General features: G+C 39.7%; 1 protein-coding gene across 1 annotated transcript in view; it reads left to right on the forward strand.

Annotated features, from left to right (window-relative positions):
• LOC121505263 (leucine-rich repeat neuronal protein 3) overlaps window positions 1–7,995 on the forward strand; it is a 37,342-nt gene extending 29,347 nt beyond the window's left edge. Inside the window, exon 2 of the mRNA XM_041780403.1 lies at window positions 4,319–7,995. Coding sequence (XP_041636337.1) covers window positions 4,756–6,885 — 2,130 coding nt within the window. The 5' untranslated portion in view covers window positions 4,319–4,755 and the 3' untranslated portion in view covers window positions 6,886–7,995. The remainder of the gene's footprint in view (window positions 1–4,318) is intronic.
• The last annotated feature ends 11,478 nt before the right edge of the window (window positions 7,996–19,473 follow it).

The raw sequence follows: 19,473 nt of genomic DNA on the forward strand, positions 1-19,473 counted from the left end.
AAGGCTTTCTAAAATAACAAAGAGAAATTTCAGAGTATTTAAAGTGGTACATATGATCATTTTTTGTAAAAAATAAAATCCTGAAAATGACATCAGTTTAAAATAAAACTATAATTTAAAGTTAGATCTGTGCTTATATATAAGAAACATGTCCAAAAACTCCCTCAGATGGCAGTTTGTTGATGATGTTTTGTGCACAATCGTACACTTAAACCACCTGCAGGACTGGTGGGGGTCCCTGGTCTCTGTCAATTAGGGTGACACAAGCTGAAAGTTTGGGAACCCCTGTCATAAGGTATACTTACACCAAAGCCTTTAAAGTTGACAATGTGGTAGTAATAGTCACTAAAATAGATTTTCAAATCTAGTGCATGCTGTTCAACTGCTATAGCCCCTGATTCCTCCTGTGGTCAGTTGAATTGATTGGACATGATTTGGAAAGGCATATGCATCTTTATAGAAGGCCTCACAGCTGACAATGAATATCAGAGCAGACACCAAGCCACAAGGTGCAAAACCCACTTGAAGTTTGCAAAAAACTCCCCATGAAAGCCACAAAACATAGCTCAGTGATGGTTGACCCTGGAGGTTTGCCCCACCTCCACACAGGATCTCTGGAGCTCATTCAGAGTGAACATACATTCTTGGTCACCTCTCTTACTCAGGCCCTTCTTCCCCGTTTGTTTAGTTTGACTGGGCAGCCAGCTTTTGAAAGAGTCCTTGTTGTGCCAAACCTCTTCCAAACGAGAATTATGGAGGCCACTGTGGTGTGGGAACAACTGTCTCTGAGCTCTGCAGGCAGTTCCTCTGACCTCATGGCTTGGTTTTTGCAAACTTTGTGCAAATTGTGCTTGTATAGAAGACTACAAATAATTCCCATAAAGCTGAGATACAGCACATTTTAAGGACTAAATCTTCAGTTCTCTTATCTTCAGCCATGACTCTGACAGAAAGTAGAGTAAGAACTACTACAAGTGTAATGTACACAACAGAGCCTGGTAATGTGATCTCTGTGCTTTGGCAGATAGTCGATATATTCTGTTTCTCCATGATCTAAGATCATCCTATCACACTCTCCTACTGTGGAGCTTCTCCTGGTCAATTTGTTCTTGTGACTGTTGTCTTGAATATTTTCAGCCTTGCACAAAGCTTCAAATGTACAGATTTATGTTTCTAAATAAATCATGAGAAGCATTCAAAATTAATGCAAGTGTTATGCTCAGAAACAGTCCCAGTTTATAACGTAGTGATTATGTGCTGAGGGAATGTTTTGACACTCCACTGTTATTTTGCAGAGTTTAAATGTCGAGTGGAGCATTTATGTACCAGTCAGAAGTCCCTTTAGTGCATGCAATGCTGAAATCATATTTATTTCTGTTATTATAGATGTGAAAATTACTGCTGCAAATCTGTAAGTGATGAGCAGGGTGAAAATTATCCATAACTGTTATTACACGCTTAGAGGAAATGAGGGTTCTTTATGAACAGAGCTGTATGTTAGCCAATGGAGGAGACATTTCTGTGCCACTTGTCTTTTTGCATAGTTGTTTTGTATGTTTTCAGATGTAATTCAGGCTTTAAGAATACATATTCAGAGTTTATATAACCATTTTTGTGTTTTTTATTCTTACCTCTCGATGCCACAGAAACACAAGCATGACTCTAAGTTTATTGTTAAAAACATACTTTATCTACACAGACGTGTGTTTGCATTTTTGTTGGTTGCTGCCTCACGAATGCAGAAGTTACAAACTGCAGTGTTGTTAACTGTTCAGGAGTAGCTTAACCCCAGTGTTTCAAATGAGGTGCATCATCAGGCAAAGCCCTAAGGGGATACGAATGGGGGATATCGAGGCTAAAAGCCTAGATCAGACTAAAGATTTCCAATGCATCAGGACCCTTTTAGAATGCCACGGTTGACATGGTTCACCGTTGCATCATAAATTAGGCTGGCTGATGATGTCAGCAGTTTGGATCAGAAAGTCAAAGACAGTAGGGTTTTGGACGTTTCTAGCAGATAAATGAGAATCTTGGTTTGATAGGCTATTAATGTCAACAAATATTGTTCAAGTAGATTATTTGGTTGAATAAAATCACGTTATGAAGCTGCATTAGATGATACGTATCAAGATACAGAGGCCACGATACAATACACAAGATAAAGAGGTTGTGATATGATATAGATCACAATCAAGAAGTCATGATACAATACATATGATACAGAGGCCACAATATGATAGGTGTCATGATACAGAGGTCTTGATATGATACAAATCACGATACAGAGGCCGTAACACGATACCTATCAAAAAAGATAGGCCACAGTATGATAGGTATCATGATAATGAGGCCACAATTCAATAGGTGTCATGAAACAGAGGTCTCAATATGATATGTATCACAATAAAGAGGCCACGATATGATAGGTATCATGAGTATGACGCCACAATACTATAGGTGTCATGATACGTGGCAATGATACAATACCTATCACAATACTGAGGCCACAATACTATACATTTCACAATAAAGAGGTCACGATATGATAGGTATCACGACGGAGGTCTTGATACCATAGGTGTCAGGATACAGAGTCTACGATACTATATGTATCACCAACATTTGGCCAACATTTAATAGATTTCATGACACAGAGGTCAGGGTATGATACACGTTGAATTAGGATCCATAATATGACATGATAAACGCTCTACACATATTCACCACAGCAGCTGTTCTTCATTGATAACAGAAAGGTATAGATTTGTGATGTTGACATTTTAAAACACCTTAATTCAGATCCTCAGAGATCCAAATACATTTAAACACTCTTTAATTACTTAGCAATAAATATATGTGAATACAGTGATATTTTACTTTTTAAACTGAAAATGTCCCACTCTGTTGTCTCTCTTGCTGTTGTTTTTCATACTTGTCATATAATATTCTGGTTTCACTTTTCTACAAGCCCACTTGAATTTGTAAGAATGAGTTTTGCTTCACGTCTGTATGAAACGGCACCACTGTTTCTGTTATGAACTGATAAGTGAGGCTTAAACAGTGTTACTAACACTGCCTGAGGCGGCTGATTTAAGCTGTTGTTATCAGCACAGCTGTTTGGCTCGTGTCTTTACAAATAAAGCATAAAGTACTGCTTTTGATCTTCTGATCCTGTTTAGAAGTAGAGGGAAACTTTAAGTTAACAGTGTTGTTTGGTGCTGAACCTAGTTGTTGCCACTAATAAGCCTGGTGTCAAGTGTTAAAGAAGTGTGGTGTTGCTGCAGTGTTTTACCTTCTTACAGCATGCATGACTCATGTCCAAATTATGACTTTGAGGTCTTTGAAGAAACCAGAAATCATCCAGTATCTTTGCTTTAAGTTTTACTAGCAGTAGCTAAACACTATAATCCATGTTATGAGTATCACTTCTAACCTGTTTTGGTTGACTGATGCCATCTGCAGGCTTTGGTTAACTGCACCCTGGGGAATGTATGTTCCAACTAGTATCAATTATGTGGTATAAGTATTGATATGTCTATCGGCAGGGTGCATGTGATGATATATTGCCGTATTGATTTTCTGAGCACGGGCCTAGTCTCTCTATATGTGAATTTCATCAGTTAGCCACTACAACTGAATTAAAAAAATTACAGTTCTAGTGCCGATAATTTGAAAGGGGAAAATAACTTCTGAAAAAATGTGGCTGAAAAAATCTAGCCCTATATATACGTTCAGGTCAGCCAATAGAGAAATGTAGCTGCAGTAGCTGGGTTTCAGCCTTTAGAGGGCAGTCACTATGCATATTTCTAACACAATATATATAAAACTTTGTACAGAAATGTCAAGATTTGGACTCAAATTGATATACATTACTTGATGCCCATATACATATGTTTTCAGCAAAAGAGGTTGCCAGGGGGGTTAGGTACCCTTCAGGTTCAACAGTGTAGCCTGGCTGACTCTTAGTGGATTGAGTTATTGGCTGCCAGTGGCTAATATTTTCCTTTCTTTAACAAAGGTGCTCTATAGGCTTTGGCCAGAGAATGTCTGCCATTAATAGACTCACTACACTACTTAGAATGAGATTGAAGTCCACATTGTGGGGGCACATCCTTAAGTCTCTTGAATTTAGTGTAGAAGGTCAAGCAGATGTAAATCCATGCTTTTCTGTCGTGCTGGGAGCGAGTTTAAATGCCAACATGCATCACAGTGCACATAACAAATGTCAATATGACCAAATCCCTCTCTTATTATATTTCCTGACCGTCTCGATTTTCATTTAACTCGTGCCTCTTTTTCTCTTCTCTGTCATCCACAGGTAGCAATGGCGTGGCCTCAGGACTATGGAAGATAGGCACGACAATCAATGAGGACATCCGTCTTTAGAGAAACGGCTTCATGTTCATGGATACCTTTCCCGCTCAGCGTTGTCCTCAAGTAGAGGTTTAACATCAGTCCATCCTTTTTTTTCTTTTCCCCCCTCTTATTTTCTCGAGTCTGCCTGACTGCAGCCTCAGCCCCGAACCCTGACACCAGCAGGCAGCATTGAGTGATTGGTCATTACTTCCAAGGGCGTCTACACAGCAAGACAAAAAAATCCCCGGGGAGGCTTGCTGCAGTTGGTGGTGGCGGTGGCAGAGGCAGTGAGTCAGTCGCCTCGGCAGCTGCAGCAAATGATTCATTATTTGTGAAGTTAACAGCTCAGACCACTTAATCTACAAGGACCAATTTCTATCTGGAGGGAATCGGTCCAATATGAAGGACGTGTCATTCGTGGATTGTCTCTTTGTTGGCTTGGCCGTGGCCTCTTTTGTTTTGGCCACCGAGGAGAGGCCTGATTGCCCAAAGCTCTGTGTATGTGAGATTAGACCGTGGTTTTCTCCAAGTTCGGTGTATATGGAGGCACAGACAGTGGACTGTAATGACTTGGGACTCTTTAGCTTGCCGGAAAACCTACCAGTGGGCACACAAGTACTTTTACTGCAAACAAACAATGTGGCTAAAATTAACCAACCCTTGGATTACCTGGCCAACATCACAGAGATTGATCTATCGCAAAACAACTTATCATCCATCAGCGACATCCATCTGGGGAGTCTGCCCCAGCTGCTTTCCCTTCATATGGAGGAAAATTGGATACGAGAATTGCCAGGATGCTGTCTTTCTGACGTCCCTAACCTCCAGGAGCTCTACATGAACCACAACTTAATTTCTTCAATTTCCCCGACGGCTTTCCAGGGTCTCAGCAATCTCTTGCGACTCCACCTCAATTCCAACAAGCTGAAGGTGATTAAAAGAGAGTGGTTTGAACCCATGCCTAATCTTGAGATCCTCATGATTGGTGAGAATCCTGTTCTCTCTATTGATGATATGAACTTTAAACCTCTCAGTAATCTCCGCAGTCTTGTTCTCACTCGGATGAACCTGTCCCAGCTTCCTGAAGATGCACTGGCCGGGCTTGATAACTTAGAGAGCATCTCTTTCTATGATAACATTTTCCCTGAGGTGCCTCACTCTGCCCTGAGGAGTGCTAAAAACCTAAAATTTCTGGATCTGAATAAAAATCCAATTTCCAGGATACAGAGGGGTGACTTTGTGGATATGCTCCATTTGAAAGAACTGGGGATTAACAGCATGCCAGAGTTAGTTTCCATCGACAGCTTTGCCCTAAATAACCTCCCGGAGCTAACAAAAATAGAAGCCACCAACAATCCCAAACTGTCCTACATCCATCCTAATGCTTTCTACAAACTTCCCCGTCTGGAAACCCTAATGCTTAATGGGAATGCGCTCAGCGCTCTCCACAGGATTACTGTCGAGTCCCTCCCAAATCTCAGAGAAGTTAGCATGCACAGCAACCCCATCCGCTGTGACTGTGTAGTCCGCTGGATGAACATGAACAAAACCAACATTCGTTTTATGGAGCCGGATTCGCTCTACTGCGTGGAGCCGCCAGAGTACGAGGGCCAGCATGTCAGACAGGTTCACTTCAGGGAGATGATGGAGATTTGTCTGCCACTTATCTCTCCGGAAAGCATGCCTGGGCATATTAAAGTGAAGAACGGGAGCTCTGTGTCCCTCCATTGTCGGGCCTTTGCTGAACCTGAACCGGACATCTACTGGATCACACCTTCTGGTACCAGAGTCCTGCCTAACACCGTATCCGACAAGTTCTACATGCACCCAGAGGGAACTTTTGACATCTACGACGTAACAGAAAATGAGGCTGGTCTTTACACCTGTGTGGCCCATAATCTTGTCGGAGCTGATCTTAAATCTGTTTCAGTAGAGGTGAATGGATATTTTCCTCAACCTGAGAATGGTTCTTTGAGCGTCATGATCAAATCAGTGGAGATTAACTCCATCTTGGTTTCCTGGAAGACAGCTCCAGGCACCCTGGCATCCAAGATTAAATGGTACACAGTGACAGATGTTAATCATCCCACCACAGCCTTCACAACAAGGGTTCCTTCCGACGTTCAGGTCTACAACCTCACCCATCTAAGCCCAGCGACTCACTACAAAGTATGTGTGGATGTCCGCAGCATTCACTACAACCATGACACCAACTGTGTCAATGTCACCACCAAGGGATTAGAGCTGGCAGTCAAGGACACGGAAAAATGGGACGCAGCAGTGATCACCGTGTTTGGTGTGCTCTTGGCGGTGATTTCAGTGGCATGCCTGCTTATTTATGTGTCTCTGAGGAACCACCACCTTTATGGGGATATAAGGAAATGCGATTCCAAAGCTTCACTGACGCCGGTACAAGCCACCGGTATGCACTCTCCTTTCTTTACAAAGCTGTGGGTTTCGGGTAAAGGCCTGCCAAGTGGAGTTGAAGTGAAAGCAACAGTGATAAATGTATCTGACAATGCCTTTTAGAAGTGCAGCTTTGTAGAGCACCACACACCAACCACACCGAACGGACGAGGCAATGGGCAGGGGGGAGGGGTTTTCGGACGACGTGTAGGACTGTTTCAAAGGCATACCCATTGCTAGTCCCCTGCTCAGCTACATCGCCTAAAGTATTATTGGCCTGGGATGGAACAGTTCCAAATAGACTACATGCTCTCCCAGTTTCAACCCTAGCTGACGTGGTGGAACCATGAAACCAAGCTCACATCAACAGGAAGGGGCATTTGCAGCAAAAAGATCATTCATACAGAAACGCAGGCAGAGAAAGGAAAGTAAAGCTGGTACTGAGGATGGTCAACTCTCTTGTAATTGACTGTTAAATGTGTTAAGAGTTGTGGAACTGTCTGTGTGGTCCCAAGCAATACCGTCTGTGCTTTGTAAAACCTCCATAGACGAGTTAGAGATACAGTAATAACACCTGTCTATTACGGGAAGGGAGATTTAGTAGAGTAGACAAATAACAGTGACTATGGTGTAAGCCTTTTGATGAAATATACCCCCCTTTTTCTATTTAAAAATGGATTCTTGAGTTTTCATGGAAATATTGTTATATATTCTATTATGTTGATGTAATGACAAATCCTCTGTGTCTAAATGGGTTTTAAATTGAGGCAAGGAGCAGACTACTTTTGATTACAACGTCACATTAAGCTTAATGAAATTCAGCTACAAAATGAGTATCTAGAAAGGACATTTGCCAAATGGCTGTTTCAGCTGTGTAGTTCTCATTGGAGAGTTTGGACTTTAATCTAACAGGTTGATTAAAACGAAGGTGATGGATGTGTTGTCCTCTCAAGAAGTGGTCTGTTATGCCCTGGTAAGTGCCTACAACAAGAACTACATGCGGTGAACAGAGAAGAAACTGAAGACATCAGCCACAGTAAAACACGGCCATCTCATCCTCGCAGAATCACAAGCTCTTCTCTTCTCCAGTACTTTTAGTGGAAATACTTTCTCAGTATTTTTAGCATACATATTTTAAGGAAACATTTCGTTGTTGCTTTGGATGTAAAGTTAAAAAGCCATTTTTATATTAACTGTACTATATGTGATCAATGGGCACAACAGACTAATTAAGAAAAGTGCTAAGAAAAAAATAAATGTCATTGTTTCTTTTACAAAGCATCGCCTACTTTTCTCTTTTACTTACCTCTCCCAATTGCCCTAACCTTTTTTTTTTTTTTTCTCTGAGTAAAGTCTAGACCCATTTCCGCCCCAAATTTTCCCCAATATGTTTGCCCTGAGGCACAGTTAGGTTGGCATTAACACATTTATGCCCACTTCTTTCAAATACTCCTATGCACAAAATTATGTTAACCCTCTGAGATCAGGCTTATGCACAAGAAGAGACATGTTTTTCAAGTTACATAACTTTTGAACCATAAATCACCGCCACTTTACCGTCCATAGCAGATGGATACGCCCGTTTCTGTGTTTCTCACAGGAAATTCCATCTTGCAAAGCTCCTGTCTGAACCGTTTGGGCCTGGTTAGAAAGTGACAGCACCAATCAGCGACGAGGGGCAGTACTTTCTGGCACAGCAGAGTCGTGACGTAGGCAAGCAGCAGCAAGACGACAGTTCAATAATGACAGAAGACATAAGCGTGGATGCTGCTGAAATGCCAGTTTTATCAGAACTCGATGACATTTCTTTGTTAAAAGAAGAACAAGGAACAGCATTAAATCCTTGATAGCGGCTATGTCATGTGCTGTGTTATTGCTCTGATTGGCCCGTAAAGATGTGACAGACAGAACATTCATCCAATCACGCTCTGAGTTTTTTTTCCAAAGGCTCTTCCCTTTCCCAAATGCTTGTATGAGTGGTTTTCCAGATGGATGTGTGAAACAAATCTACCTGGCGTGCCAGGTAAATAGCCACTTGTTTAATTTCTCTTAAAGCCCTCCATTGAGCCGTTCTAATGCCGCTATCCACGCCTGTGTAGCTCTTAAGGTACATTTTTTTAGCAAGCCTGAAACTTGACTTACCTTCTGGGGTCTTTGATGATTAACTCTACACCAGTCACTCTGATCTTGAATATCTTTTATCTATTTTATAATCAATTTTTCCACCGTTCCCACAGTTAGCACCTCATGTTGTCACCATATTGTCTGTTTGTATCCCAGAATGCATTGTGACAGGCTGTGACAACCAATGGCAACTGTCATTCGGTAATGCTTGGAAACTAGAGAAGAGAGCCTGAATCACCCATAATAGAGAGAAAGAGACACAGAGAGGCCGTGATGTGGCCCTCAGAGTCATGGCAGACAGTACCAGTATTGAATAATGACTCAAGTTTCCAAAAGCACAAGGACTTTTTTGTAAAAGTGTGAACATTTTGAAGACCTTTTTTCACAGTATGATTAAGTTTTAAAATTGATGGTTGAAAAAAAAAGATGAGAACAAAAAAACCCTTAGTCATTATTGTTTTCTGTGCCTAATACATAAATATCTTTTGAGTTTTTATTTCGATGATTTTTTCCTTTTACCTTAATATCCATAACTCAAATAAAAATTAAAATTGAAATGACATTACTGGAACACACATATTCTTAAAGTCCTGGTTGTCCTTGTTAAAACGATGTTTTGAACTTAAACCACAGAGTTGCTGTTTTGCAAGCTTTTTGAGGCAAAAAGTCCAGGCGAGACACAATGGTTAAAATATAGCAAGGCTCAGAGGGTTAACTGGATCCAATTTGAACATGTTATTTTCTCCATGTGTGATCTCTTGTCTAGAAAGTCCAATTTGAATGTGTGGTGTCTGTTGTTGTCAGTGGGCACATACCTTGTCTCTACCACTGTAATAATAAAATATGAAAAATAGGGAAAGAACAACAACAACAAAAAACATGAAGTTTATTATTTCAAAAGAGCTTTCCTCATTGTGAAACAACTTTATAACAGTATATTTGAACTTTTTTTTTTCATCAAATAGGAGACCTGTGGCATTTGTTTGTAGTTCTGAATCTTCGTTAAAGGCAAAACAGTTCAATTAAAAAAATCTCTAAAAATGATGTCACCCCAAGTCAATTTGAAGGAATTCAGTATATAGCCTCAACATTTTTATCTACAATGAGTCAGTTTAATGGGAATTTTACCTCAGATGTTGCACAATTGTAATGGTTGAGATTGTTGCAGAGGCGTCATCTATAAACAGGATGTCCAAAATACACGCCAAGATGGACCTAAGTAAAAAATTATGAACATAGAGGAGAATAACTGAAGTAATTCATAATAAGAGGCTATTATTGGGTGTCATATGGCATGTACATTACCTTGCAAAGCAGATGGATATGCCGTTTTCTTGTTTCTCATTGGTGAATCCATCTTGCAAAGCTCCCATCTGAACAGTTTGGACCCAGTGAGTCTTTAGGGATAGAAGTAAGTCTTCATGAACTTCCTGTCACATGGCGTTGCTGACTTCCTGACTGATTTTCATTCATTCACAAGAAAAGGTCTTTTTCGTGTAATAATAACATTTCTGTGGTTGATGCTTATATGTCAGCATAATCATGAATGTCTCTAACCTTGCAAAGCAGATGGATTCACCTGTTTCTGTGTTTCTCACTGGCGAATCCATCTTGCAAAGCTCCCATCTGAATAGTTTGGGTTAGAAAGCGGTTAGAAAGCGACAGGACCAATCAGTGTCAAGGGGCAGTGATTTTGGGTGTGACGTAAGCAAGTAGCAACGCAAGGCTGGTGCAATTATGGTGGGAGACATTAGCATGGATGCTGCTTGATGACATTTCTTCATTTAAAGAAGAACAAAGAACAGCAGTGAGTTGTTTTCTTTTCAAAAATGACAAAAGTCTTTGAGTCTTTTTTCCAAGGCCTTGCCCTTTCCCAAATGCTTCCTATGAGAGGTTTACCAAAGGATGTGTGAAACAAATCCATCTGGCGTGTCAGGTGAGCATGTAAGTACATCGTAGGTACATTGTTACTGACAATGTTTTGTAACACCAAACACAGTAGTTGCTGCAGGAACAAATGACGCCACACAAAAAACACTCCACATTTGTTGTAATATTTGAGTTACCTGGGTTGTTCTAGGACTTTCTAACCTGACAAAAAATTACTCATAGACAGTGTTTGGGAAAGGGCAGAGCCTTTGGAAAAAGACCCAGAGGGTGTTTGGATGAACATTATGTCTGTCACATCTTTACGGCCAATCAAAGCAACAAAATGAGTGACGCCGTAGCCGCTACCGAGGAGTGAACTGCATAGAGAGCTACATAACGGGAACCATGGCGACTGTAGACATGTCAGTACAGGACTTTTGTCATTTTTGAAACGAAAACAACTCACTGCTGTTCTTTGTTCTTCTTTTAACAAAGAAATGTCATCAATTTCTGATAAGACTGACTCTACAGCAGCATCCACACTAATCTCTTCTGCCAGAAGTGCACCGGCCTCTTGTCGCTGCTTGCTTATGTCACGACTCAGCTGATTGGTCCTGTCACTTTCTAACCGGGCCAAAACTGTTCAGATGAGAGCTTTGCAAGATGGAATCCATCTGCTTTGCAAGGTTAGAGACGGTTATGATTACACTGACATACAAGCATCAACCACAAAAACTTAAATATTTCACGAAAAAGACCGTTTCTTGTGAATGAATGAAAATCAGTCTGGAAGTCAGCAACGCCATGTGACAGGAAGTTCATAGAGACTTACTTCTATCCCTGAAGACTATTTCCCAAGGTGTCTACTTGCGTATTGATAGAAAAAGCATGCACAACATTAAAATATTTACAGAAAGGAAATGACAATGATGAGCTTCGTCCACTCTTGGTGCCGGTGGACTTACATGGGTTGATACTTCTTTTCAGTGAATCAGCAGGTTCTGTGAACTGTTTAATGACTCTTTGTCCATGACATTTCCTCTGTAAGCATGTAAGACAAAATATTGATAATGACCGAGTGGTACGGAACAAGAAAGCGTCCTTTGTGTCAGACCGCGGGGGAAAAGTCAGGGGACTTCAGCTGAATGGCTGAATGGCCATGCTGACCCTGGGAGGAAGAAAAAGCAGCAACAAAAGAACAGAACTCATTAGCCGCCTCATTAAGAACATGTTCGTCCTTCAGCTGGTCTGAATATAGTCGCTGTGCTACGGCTACAGCTGCTGCTGCTCAGACAGGGACACAGCGTCCCTACAACAGAGATAAAGTACAGTGGTGAGGAGTCCACGCAGGTTGGTGCAGAAGCTTCCCAACTATTTTATTTGTCTCAGTGAATTATCCAGCACACAGAACATTTCACATGAGAAAGCCAAGCATGATGAATGGCTGTCAGAGGCAGAGTGACATGGTGGATTTATCAAACAGGGCGTAGCACTCATACATCAGGCCAGCCTTCAGTGCCACGGACAGAGGCTTTTAGAGCCGGGCTATCTGTCAAAGACAAAAAAGGAGGTAAAATATGACACGCTGCGCTCCTCAGGTAATGCTCAGGTTGGACTGTCTCTGTGGGAACACAGCGACGAACACTGACGCGCAAACAAGCCACAAGAAAGCATACATGCTAACGTAAAGTCAAGGCCGATCACTCGTGCAAAGAGACTCATTTGTAAAGACGAGAGACAAGCATTCGCGCACCGCAGCTCTGCATCAACAGACCTGTCATACCCAGAGGTGTTGTGCTGCTTTAGTCTTCCAGAGTCTGCAGGCTTGAAGGAACACAACATGACAGCCAGAAAAGCCACTAAATGAGATCACCAGCACAACATGTACTCTGAGATTAAAGCAGCTCCTGGATATTAGCCATATTGTTTGTCTTATTATTTTTCCCTCCTATTTTTTCAACAGCTCGTGACTAGATTACATACTTGAGTGAATAAGCTGAATGTTATCCGGAAACTCATCTCTTCTGCTGTCTGTCCCAATCTTGTGCATTTCCATGACCTCTTTCTTTCTCTCTCTCTCCTTTCTCTCCTCCATTGATGGCACTCTTTCTCTACTGGTGGGCTTTTGTCTGAAATTGTAAATTCAAACTACCTTTATTAGAGGGAAAAAAAAAGAAACCCTCTCTGGATTTAAGTTAAATCCCACATGAAAAGAAGCAGTGAGCTGTCACCCTTTAATCCGCAGCGAGGAAGGGAAAAAATGTTTCTCGCTGAATCTTCAAATATTTCAAATATTTGAACCACCTTGTTCTATTTTAACAGAAAGCTCAGAGGCAGATATAAAAGGGTGCTCTGTGAAGGTTTATAAATGAGTGTTCCAACTGGTTACATACTCATTTTAATTTTGCAAGGATCATGGATGAAGTTTGATTGTGCTCTTTCCCAGTGGAAGGTTAAGGTTCAAGAGTGTGTCTATTACTTCATTTTCTTAAAAAAAATCACTCAATCATTGGGTCAAAAACCTTTTTCATTCCTAAGAATTTTAAGAAAAATGCTCAACAGTGCTGATAGAAGTGTGTCCCTCCTTTCCAATTTTATTTTTTGTCACACTTAAATGTTTTAGATCTTAGAAATTTTTTTTGACAAAAAAAACCTGAGTATAAACAAAATGCAGTTTTTAAATTATTATTTCATATATATATATATATATATATATATATATATATATATATATATATATCCAAACTTACCTGGCCCTATGTGAAAAGTAATCACCCCCTAAATCTAATAACTGGTTGTTCCAGCCTCCATGGCAACAACTGCAAGCAATCGTTTGTGTGGAGGAAGTTTGGCCCACTCCTCTGTGCAGAATTGTTTTAATTCAGCCACACTGAAGGGTTTTACAGCATGAACGGCCTATTAAAGGGCGTGCAACAGTGTCACAATCTGATTTACAGTTGAAACCAGAAGTTTACATACACTTTAGAAAAAGGCACATAAACTTTTTTTTCTCACCATCTAACATTAAATCAGATTAAACCTTTACTGTTTTTGGTCAATTAGGATTACCTAAATTATTTCTATTTGCTAAATGCCAGAATAATGACAGAGATCATTTTTTAGACAATTTTTTATTATTTTCTTGAGAGTCAGATGTTTACATACATTTCATTAGTATTTGGTATCATTGCCTTTAAACTGTATGACTTGGATCAAACTTTTTGGATATGCTTCCACAAGCTGCTCACAATAGTTTGCAGGAATTTTGGCCCATTCCTCGTGGCAGAACTGGTGTAACTGAGCCAGGTTTGTAGGCCGCCTTGCTCACACATGCCTTTTCAGCTCTGCCCATAAATTTTCAATGGGATTGAGATCAGGGCTTTGTGATGGCCACTCCAAAACACTGACTTTGTTATCCTTAAGCCACTTTGTAACCAGTTTGGCAGTATGCTTAGGGTCATTGTCCATTTGGAAAACCCATTTGCGCCCAAGCTTTAACTTCCTGGCTGATGTCTTGAGATGTTGCTTCAGTATTTCCACATAATGTTCTTTCCTCATGATGCCATCTATTTTGTGAAGTGCACCAGTCCCTCCTGCAGCAAAACAACCCCACAACATGATGCTGCCACCCCCATGTTTCACAGTTGGGATGGTGTTCTCAGGCTTGCAAGCTTCCCCCTTTTTTCTCCAAATGTAACGATGGTCATTATGGCCAAAAAGTTCAATTTTAGTTTCGTCAGACCACAGAACATGTCTCCAAAAATTAAGGTTGTTGTCCCTGTGTGCATTTGCAAACTGTAATCTGGCTTTTTTATGTTTCTTTTGGAGTAATGGCTTCTTCCTGGGAGAGTGGCCTTTCAGCCCATGTCGGTACAGGACTTGTTTGACTGTTGATAATGACACACTCTTACCAGCTTCAGCCAGCATCTTCACAAGGTCTTTTGCTTTTGTTCTTGGGTTGAGATGCACTTTTCGGACCAAAGCACGTTCATCTCTGGGACACAGAACCCGTCTCCTTCCTGAGTGGTATGATGGCTGGACATTCCCATGGTGTTTATACTTGTGTATAATTGTTTGAACAGATGAACGTGGCACCTTCAGGCATCTGGAAATTGCACCTAAGGAAGAACCAGACTTGTGCAAGTCCACAATTCTCTTCCTGATATCTTGGCTGATTTCTTTTGATTTTCCCATGATGTTACACAAAGAAGCAATGTGTTTCAGGTGTGCCTTAAAATACATCCACAGGTGTGCCTCTAATTAACTCAAATGTTGTCAATAAACCTATCAGAGGCTTCCAAAGACATGACATCATCATCTGGGCTTTCCCAAATTGCTTATAGGCATAGTAATCTTAGTGTATGTAAACTTCTGACTTTGAAGAAAGTAATAAAAATTGTCTAAAAAAATCCTTTTCTCATTATTCTGGCATTTAGCAAATAGAAATAATTTTGGTAATCCTAATTGACCAAAAACAGGAAAAGTTTAATCTGATTAAATGTTAGACGGTGAGAAAAAAAAAAGTTTATGTGCCTTTTTATATAGTGTATGTAAACTTCTGGTTTCAACTGTAAGTCCAGAACTTGAATGGCAAAGCATCCCCAAGCCATCACACAAGATGTTTTGGGGCAAATGTGGGACAAAGCTTTGTGTTCTTTCGTGGTCAGCAGTGGTTTTGGTCTCTGAACTCCACGGATGCCAGTTTTGCCTAGTCTCTTTCTTATGGTTGAGTCGTGAACTCTGACCTTGGCTAAGTTAAGTGAGGCCTGCAGGTCTTTTGATGTTGTTCTGGGCTCTTTTGTGACCTCCTGGATGAGACGTTGTTGCACTCTTGGAGTCATTTTGATTGGCCGACCACTCCTGGGAAGGTTCACCACTGTTCCCAGTTTTCTCCATTTGTGGATAATGGCACTGACCATGGTTCACTGGAGTCCCAAAGCCTTAGAAACGGCTTTGTAACCCTTTCCAGACTCTGAAGACTGTTTCTCATCTGCTGTTCAAAGATGGTGCCATGATGTGTTGCTTTTTGAGTTCTTTTAGTCTACTTTGTCAGACAGCTTCTATTTAAGGGATTTCTTGATTTAACAGATCTGGCAGTAATAAGCATGGGTGTGGCTAGTCAAGTTGAATTCAGCTTTACAAAAAGTCTGGTTAATCTTGTGTTAATTCATGATTTAACAAAAGGGGAAATTACTTTTTTACATAAACACAGGTATGTTTGGATGGCGTTTTCCCTCGAAAATGAAATAGATGAATTTTTAGTTGTGGTAAAATAAAAAACTGGCTGGGTTAATGATATTTCCATGTTGTTTATAATTAGCTTAGAGCACTGTTTTCACACCTTTTTAATCACTCTGCTAAGATTCATGGCTCTACTGGAGTTTTAAGACTGAAAAAACAACTTCCTGTTTCATGGCGACTTTTTTTTTTTTTTTTGGTTAAGATGACTTGAACAGACTGGCAGCTGTCAAAAGGCTACAACACACAATCAGTGAACACAAACATTTAGTTTTCATATTCATATTATTTTTGGGGGAAATGATCAAAATCATTTATCTTCCCATTTTTGTAAAAAAATCCCCACAAATGTCATAGTTTTCACTTTTGCAGTAGAGAGACACAATTACGTTTGTGGGAAATTTACTCTGTTTGTGGGATTATAACATTAAAACCTGAAGATCTGTATTACAGTTGTGTTTTTTATATTTGTAGGCACTTATTACATTTGCAGATGCAACATAGCTTTTTTACAGTTAGAAATAAAATAAACAGGGAGCTAAATTTATGATAAAATCATAAAACTGGTGGGGTGAATAGAGCCTCTATATGTTGTTTAGATTTTCCTCAGAACACTGTTGAACTCATTTATTTTACCCTGCTAAGATTCAAGACTTACCAATGTTTTAAGACTCTGAAAAAATAACATCCTGATTCATGGTGACAATTTTTTTGTTTTTTGTTTTTTTTTTCTTTAATGTGACTTGAGCTTAAGATGACTTGAACACGCTGGCAGTTTCAAACAGGATAGAACAAACAAGCAGGGACCACAAATATTTAGTTTTCATATTTGTATGATTAAAAAACATTTGAATTTTCCCATAAAAGTAATAAATCCCTACCAATGTCATTTATTACATTTGCAGCAGCTAAAAAGTATTATGGTTGTGGAGAATTTATTTTGGATTGTTACATTAAAAGCTGCAGATTTGTATTATGTTTTTGGTTTAGTTACATTTGTTATAATGCCTGCAGGTCAAACACTTTTTCACTTGATAAATAAAATGAACAAGGAGTTTTAGTTATGGTAAAAGTTTAAAACTGGCAGGGTGAACAGAGTCTCTGTATGTTGTTTATAATTTCCTCAGAGCACTGGTTACCTCATTTTATTACACTCTGCTAAGATTCATGGCTCTACCAGTGTTTTAAGACTCTGACAGAATAACTTCCTGTTTTATGGCGAACAAAAAACTGACATGACTATGTTTGTATTTGTGTGACTTGAGCTTAAGATGACTTGAACACACTGGCGGATGTAAAACGGCAACAACAAACAAGTGAGGACCACAAACATTTAGTTTTAATGGTTGTATTACATTTTTTTGGGAAAATTATTACAATTTTGACCATCCCATGAATGTAATAAATCCCTGCAAGTATCATATTTATTACATTTGCAGAAGGGAACTCCTATTAATGGGGAATTTATTTAGTTTGTGGAATCATTACAATGAAATCTGCATATTTGTATTACGTTTGTGTGTAGTCACCAAGTTTGCAAGTGCAACGCAACTTTTTTCACTTTGTACATCCAACCATCATTTAAAAAGTGCATTTTGTACATACTCTGGTTGTATTTGTGTAATATTAAAAATTGTTTAATGATGAGACATTTAAATGTCACAACAATGCAGAAAAAAAAAAAACTTAAAAAAGAAATCAGAAGGGGAAGAAATACTTTCACAGCACTGTTGTTTCTCAAAAAGGTAATATATTATTATACTCTGCTAAGATTCATGGCTCTATCAATGCTTTCAGACTCTGAAAAAACTACTTCCTGTTTCCTGGTGAACAAAACACTGCCATGACTGTGGTTTTATTTATGTAATTCGAGTTAAGGATGACTCGAACACACTGGCAGTTTCTAAAAAGGCTAAAACAAACAAGCAAAGACCACCAACATTTAGTTTAAATGATTGTATTACATTTTTTTTTTTTTTGGGGGGGGGGGATTATTCCAATTTTTACCATCTCATTATGTAATAAATCCCTGCAAATGTCCTAGTTATTACATTTGCAGAAGGGAACTTTTATTAAATTTGTGAATTGTGCAGATTTGTATTATGTTTGTGGGTAGTTACCGAGCATTTTTTCACTTTTTACATGCAACCATCATTTGAAAAGTGCATTTTGCACAAACTCTGGTTGCCTGTGTAATATTAAAATTTGTTTGATTATCTGAGACATTTAAGTGTACAAAAATGCAAAAAAAAAAAAAAGCAAAAAAAAAAAAAAGCAAAAAAAAAAGGAAAATTAAAAGAGAATCAGGAAGGGAGGAAATACATTCACAGCACTGTTGTTTCTTAAAAAGGTGAAATTAATGAAAGTTTCTTCCAATGGAAGCTGTATTTCATAAGAAAAGTCCCTTCATTTGAAGCTACAATAAAAATATTGAACTGCCCTTCTATCTGAGATAGTCTTATAGTACTGCAAGGGCGGCAGAAAACAAACAATGTCCAGGCTGCTGCAGGCACTTTTATACGTTTGAATTATCAGCTTATTAAAGTTACAAACTTCCACGTAGGTCAGCCAGCGTTGCTACAGGCAGCCACATTGCATCAAGGAGTAAAATGTCAGCAAGCATTTACAATCGGGCACTATGTTTAATGCCATTGCTTGCTTTTAAGAGGCCTCTGCGGCCAGCTATTGCCAAGTTAACAGGATGACCTATGGATTGTAATAACAAAGCACTGATTGCTTTCATGACAGAATAAAAAGAAGTGTGCCTCTGAGGAGTCATGTCCATGAAAGGAAACTCATTATTAGCACATAGCACATCATTTTCAAGGCTAACTTTTGTTAATTAACCGTGCTTGCTGCAGCGATGTGGGCTGCTTTGTTTTCTCTGTCGTTTTGATGCGTTTCCCTGCAGCTGGTGTCACTCCCAATGACAGGTGAAGTTTACACTCACACCATGTATCATCAGTGATGCACAATTTCCCCAGCGCATCACTATTCTGAACATGCATTGCCGTGTATTTCCTGAAAAGTAGAGACAGAATGTCACAGCCGATTTGGTACAGCTCGTCAAAGAGCAAACCAGTCAGAAGCCATTTGTGAGTGTGCGTTTCTGCTCTGTCTGGCCTCTTACTGTCTCCATTTCCATTCCCATCACTCCCAGGGCATCTTCAATGTTCGGCTAAATAATTACCTGCTTTTTTTTTCAACCGCTCAGCCTCTGCAACATCCACATGCAGGCGGATCCATTAACATACAGGGGAAGCGCCCAACCACAACACAGCTGCTATTAGTTACTTCCATTTCAGACTCTCTCCGTGTGCTGCCGGCACAGAGATCAAGACGAAAACTGCTTTTATAACCCCAATTCCCCAAAAAAGGGCTGCAGTTTAAAATTGAAATAAAACTGAGGAACTGAGACATTTTATCATTTCATGAAAATATTAGGTAATTTTGAATTTAATGGTAGCAACACATCTCAAA

This window comes from Cheilinus undulatus, linkage group 23 (genome assembly GCF_018320785.1).
Source record: "Cheilinus undulatus linkage group 23, ASM1832078v1, whole genome shotgun sequence".
Taxonomy (NCBI): Eukaryota; Metazoa; Chordata; class Actinopteri; order Labriformes; family Labridae; genus Cheilinus; species Cheilinus undulatus.